General features: G+C 36.4%; 1 protein-coding gene across 2 annotated transcripts in view; it reads right to left on the reverse strand.

The window, feature by feature from the left end:
• fndc1 (fibronectin type III domain containing 1) overlaps positions 1-5,267 on the reverse strand; it is a 34,707-nt gene extending 29,440 nt beyond the window's left edge. For both annotated transcript variants that reach the window (XM_047801930.1, XM_047801929.1), the window contains exon 1: positions 5,125-5,267. In XM_047801930.1, coding sequence (XP_047657886.1) covers positions 5,125-5,197 — 73 coding nt within the window. In that variant the 5' untranslated portion in view covers positions 5,198-5,267. The remainder of the gene's footprint in view (positions 1-5,124) is intronic.
• Between the last annotated feature and the right edge of the window lie 733 nt (positions 5,268-6,000).

Raw genomic sequence — 6,000 nt, forward strand, 5'->3', positions numbered from 1 at the left:
CTAATAAAACACTAATAGAAAAAGAATAAATGAACTGAGTTTTCGATAAGCCAACTTTCGAAGAAGGTATTCTGTGCTGTTGTAATTTTTGTTTTTGCAGAATAAAACTAGGTAAGTACCATTAGTGCTTTATGCTTATTTATGGATCATTAATAACTTAAAGCATCTTTATTACAATGGTGAAAATAAATGGTGCATATGATGGGTATGTACTGTATAAGGTATGCATTAAACAAATGGACCAGGCTGCTGGGCAAGTTCGTTCCAGTTTATCCTTCCACACCCTCATACCTTCTTCTCTCGCTTGGCCACCTTGATGACGGAGCACATTCACATTTATAAGCATGCAAATGAAAGAGGTTGCTTTTCCCCATTCAGCTAGAAAAGTCTACAAATAAGTCACAGACAATTTTATAATGGGATGAACATAAAACGATTTTGTCACATAATACTATGTTTATGTTATTAGGTCACTGTGTCAGGGATAATAACTGGTAGTGTGTGAGTGACTGTGCTCGTGTCTGCCATCGTAGTGTCAGTCGTATTCACAATGTTTTTTATAAAGACTTATGGAACGAGCTTCAGGGCAAGCACCTGCCGTTTAAACGCCAGAGTGTCAGTGAAATATGTGAAATTTATGCATTAGAACCATACTGAAACCCACACAGGGACACATAGCAACTTTCTGAATATGTCCACTGTCATTATTTCAGTAGTAATATATACTGCTACATGCATAATATACAGTACATTTTCCTCAAACACAAAAGAACACAGAAGCATCACGAACCTCACATGGAGCATTTGTGCCTGTAAAATGATCCGCTTTTCCTTTTAAACTGTATCAGATGTTTTAAAGCAAGGAATGTCGAAATCTTTAGGTGTGATTTCTCCTGTGATTCAACTATATACAGTGTGACAGAATGACTTTTTTATATTTTCCTACAGACCTACTTATTCCATAAGTGTGATACATTCATACTTATATAATTTAATACTTATATAATTATATAACGAAATTATAAAAGAAAATGTAATATGTTGGCATACATTCTAATATGTTATTAATATGTTAACTTCTATCAATTATGTAAGTTCTGTAAATCAAGTGAAATTTCACATTGACAAATATTCAGACCCTTTGCTTCATTAAAGGACATTGCCTGTGAATTACATCTTTAGTTTTGTTAAGTACTGTATGACGTTTTCAGGTGGTTCCATTCAGATTTTCTCAAGCTTGATCGGTTTAAGAGAGTTGTGTCATTGTACCACTATTTTCAGATCAGTTGAGAGATTGTGTTTAAGTACCTGCTCTGGCTGGGGCACTCTGAGACATTTCCAGACTTGTCCCAAAGCCGAGAATCTGTCTTGGATATGTACGTCATTTTAGTGTGGAAAGATTCTGAGCTCTCTTGAACAGTTTTCCTCAAAGGATCTCTGCACTTTGATCAGTGTATCTTTTCCTTAATCATATCAAGGCTCCTAGTCCCTGCTGCTGAAATATAAACCACTATTACGGTGCTGTCATTTGTCCAGGTGATGATCTGTGCCTAGATTTATTCAGATGAAATGTCTAGCATTAATCCCAAAGGTCAATAGTTTTGTTCTTCGTTTAATCAGAAGAGTGAGGCTTCTTGTGCCTCTCATTGACAAGTGGCTTTCTCTGGTCCTTTATACCAAAAAGGCTTGATATGTTTATCCTTCCTCATCTCCACATCAAAATTGTGGCGTGTGATCAAAGTGACCTTCAGGTTTTTCATTATCTACATGACCAAATCCCTTATTTACACATTTGCTTGATTTGGCTGGATAGCCAGTTCTACAGACCCATTCATCAACACAATCCAGTTTCAGAGGTCTACAGACAATTCCGTTGACTTCATGCCTTGTTTGTCACTCTGAGGTCTACAGTCAGCTGTGGGGGTTTATATAGAGACAGGTATGTTTTCCAAAGCCTGACTGTCTTGTAATGAATGAAACTCTAGTGATCTCAAATATTAATGAATAGGGTCTGAAAATACAAGTAAATCTGATTTCAGTTTGGTATTTGCCAGAAATTTATAGAAATTGTTCTGTAGAGAATATTTTGCCGATACCATGATGTGACAAACTGATGAAAAAGTGGAGGGGTCGGAATTCTTTCTGAATGCACTGCACAAATTTAACAATGTATTTGAAACGTTTCCTGAAACCAACATTACAAAATGCCCAAGTGCTTCACATTGACCAAAAAGCAGCTTGTGATGTGACAAAGATGAGAGCTGCACTCTTGCACATAGACATGCATTGACCTATGACTCCTTGAATTAAAGCTCTAAGCAGCCTTGTTATCTTCTCTCCAGTTTATAATTGTATTTTTTGACTCAAACACAATGGAATTACATTTCTGTTTTTCCTTTCTTTTCATTTAACTCTGTTTTGAATGCACATTTGTCCTCACATTTCACTCTCCCTTGTCTACGTATCTGTATGTGTCCCTTTTTTCTCTGTGAATTTCTTCTCCTCTTCTTTACTTGCTCCTTAACAATTCCCACCAGAACACCACCAGATGTGTGTTTAGGTATGAGTCTGACAAAAAACACACATTTTTATCTGTAAGGCAGATGTGTGTGGCTGATATTAACTGCCAAGCGGGATGATTAAATGAGTAAATGTGATGAAAAGAAGAGCCACGTGAAACTCCACAATGTAAAATCCATAGTGTCAGAGAAAGTACAATGAGCTTGTTGTTCTGTATTTTCTCCCCATTTTCACATGGCCTTACTCCAGATAACTACTTTCCTCCACATTCCAAAAAACAAGCATGTCCGTAGGTGTGAATAAGTGTGTGAATGTGTGTGCATGGGGATTAAGTGTTTACTGAACTTGAAAGATTGAATGTAGGAACTATCATATCTGTTGCAGGACTCATGAAATCAGATTCTGGCTGAGATAGAGTTAATATCTCAACTTTAACAAACCATTCTGAAGTGAAAAAAGCTATCTTCCTGCATTGATCACATTGGGCTAGATTAAAACCTTACAAACCAAGTGAAATTTCCTTTCACAGTTCATTTCATGCTTTGAGAAAGTTAACGAACTTAACATAAGCCTAATGAATACTGTTTGTTTTTCCAGGACAACACACGATTGCCATAACTGTCATATAGTATTAGGTATTGTATACAGAAGCCCACTTGAATGTTTATTTGAATTGAATAGGTTTAATATAATGACCAATAAAAACAGACAAGTATAAATAATGTCATCACAAATGTTACTGCCATTTTACAAAACCAGTTAAAGGACTTTAAATATTATACAAAATGTTACACATCTACATTTAAACAGTGTAATTGATTTTGTGTTTTGCATATGTAATGTTGTGGAATAAAAATCCTGAATAGTTACGCCTTTATATAGATCGGCATACAAAAGGGCTTTAAAGTCCTGGTTCACACACTTATATCTACATATATATTTCTAATGTGACAAATATATGCAGACTTTAATAATGTCCTTAAAATAAAGCTGTATCAGAGCATAATACATTATACACTGGATAATTTGCCTGGCTACAAAAAAGTTTGAATGGTGCTATAATAGGAATGAGTTTGGACTCTCGATAAGAATAGGTCAGTTTAAAATACAGATAAAAATACAGGATTTATGAACAATAGAAGTGGGGAGAAAAAGCAGATGTTGGAATAGCAAAACAATTTATTTCTAAAAGTTCATACAGGCACTCGTTCGGGTCAACAAGCAGAGAAATTCAAAAGAATATAGACTGAAAACAGACAATAATATACAGCTGCTGACAGCAGTCCCAGACTGCACTGATTGACCTCATTTACAGAACCACTTCCAAAACAGAAAGAGTGAGAGAAAAAGAGGAGAGGGTGAAAAAATGTCCTATTGTAACGTGGCAGTTAACTGTGATCACCAGGACACTGCCACTTCCAAGATTCCTCAGCTATACTGCTCTTTCCTTAGTGCATAGAACCAAGGATAGAGGAAAGTCTGGACAAAATGGATTTCATAAACTCCGAGTGAAAGTCCAGAACATCTGCAGCATAACTTCTGAGCTCGCTTATATAAAGCTAGTTAAGTCACTTTCTCCAGGATGGCTCTAAAATACTGAAATTCATGCTGCTCTGTTCCTGCTCACTGTACACTGCTGTATATTGTTGCACTTTGCCTTTCCAGACTGTGCTCCTCCTGTGCAGCCCCTGTGTTCTGTGGGAGCTTGGCTCTGTTAGCTAGCTATACAGTGAGATCACTCTTTATTTTTTGCTTTTTTGGCATACAGCTCTCACTTTGAGACCATTTTCCATGAGTGTTCTAGACAAACAGTTCCTTCATAATTCCCTATAGTGAAGGGAATCAAGTTTAAAAGTGATGTTGAATGGCACATAAAAAAATTCAGACACATAAAAAAATTAAAATGTGCATAAGCTGTTGCTAAATTTATTAACCTTCAGAATCTAATGTTGATGGCCGAATGCATATGAAAGATAAAATTTATTCCAAACTGTTTTTGCCAAATTCTAATAGTGCGTGTATGCTACATGAACACTACTACTGTACGCCAGACCAAAGCACAGATTAAAGGCAAACCTCAGGCATATCAGATCAGCCCCCTGGCACTATCATGACAATATCTGGGTCTTATAGTAAATATGATTTATATTTATTATTATCTTAAAATCGATTGCAAAGTTGAGGTCAGAAATGCAATATCACGATTTGCAGCAAATATAGAATTTACGGCAGCAATAGGTTTAATTCTTGAAATGTAATGTATATATTCATTATTTATTATTGTGCATAAATGTAATTCATACAATTTGTCAATATTGTACATGTACAGCAGAAGAATGAAAAAATAAATCGTAAAATTTATGACTTTGAGGCTGAACAGTCCAGTATGGTAATATACTGCTATGCATTTGATCCTTAAAAAAAGCCCAATAATGTGTATTTTTACAGAGTGCAACTTTCTTGCTTGGTCAGAATGTATATATACATTCTTGAGGTACCTGTGGAGAGCAGCCTAAGGTGTGTGTATGTGTATGTATGTGTGTATGGATAAAATCTACACATAATGAGCTGTCTGAAGTGTGTGATTGTGTGTGTGATGCCTACCTGTGAGCATCGGGCTGAGGGCGCCGAGCACGAGCAGGAGCACCGGGAGAGCGCGTGCTGCCGGTGGACACATAGCGAACAGATGTGGTGCAGCTCGCGCGCCGCTCCGGAGAGCGCGTGAAGAGGCGGGGGCCGCTCCCTACCTTATGGCACAAACCCAAACCTTCACTACATTACATTATAACGTATGAAGACTCTGCCTCACCGCTAGAGGGAGACACAGGCTGAATCTGAAATCCCCATGGCCATAAACTATGCAGTGATCTGTCTGTCTGTAAGTCTGTTTATATGTCAGTCTATATGTATACAGCCATTGGGAGTCATTGCATGAAAAAAATGATCAAATATAGCTATAAGACCAGTAATAATTCAATACTATTTAGAATATAGAGATTCTATCAAATATTCACAGAAAATACTCAAATACAACACCCATTATAATATCACACACTTTAAAAATAGTTGTTTAAGTAGAAATATATGCAATCAAAGCACATCTGTTATTTATGCTGATCCTTTGGTCAGATTTCTTATAAAGACACAACAGACAGTTTAACAGACAGACCAGATGACTGTCCTCGATTGCTCCCTTCCTGTGTGGTACATGGCCTCCCATAATTTGTGCATTATGGTTTTTGTTTGTTTGTTTTCCTGTTTAAACATGATTTGTTTTATTCTGTGTGGCATTTCAATGAATACTTTCTTCCAATTCCAGGATAATTACAATATTTTCATCCAGTTGGCCGAATATTTTCTTCCAATCCGTTATAAATATTTACTGAAAAATAAATGACAGTATGTATTACTATTTGAACTACTATCACTGAATGCTAGAAGAAAAGAAGTTTCCCATTGAGAGATTGTATTCTGCAGTCA

The sequence above is a fragment of the Tachysurus fulvidraco genome, chromosome 16 (genome assembly GCF_022655615.1).
Source record: "Tachysurus fulvidraco isolate hzauxx_2018 chromosome 16, HZAU_PFXX_2.0, whole genome shotgun sequence".
In the NCBI taxonomy this organism is placed as follows: domain Eukaryota; kingdom Metazoa; phylum Chordata; class Actinopteri; order Siluriformes; family Bagridae; genus Tachysurus; species Tachysurus fulvidraco.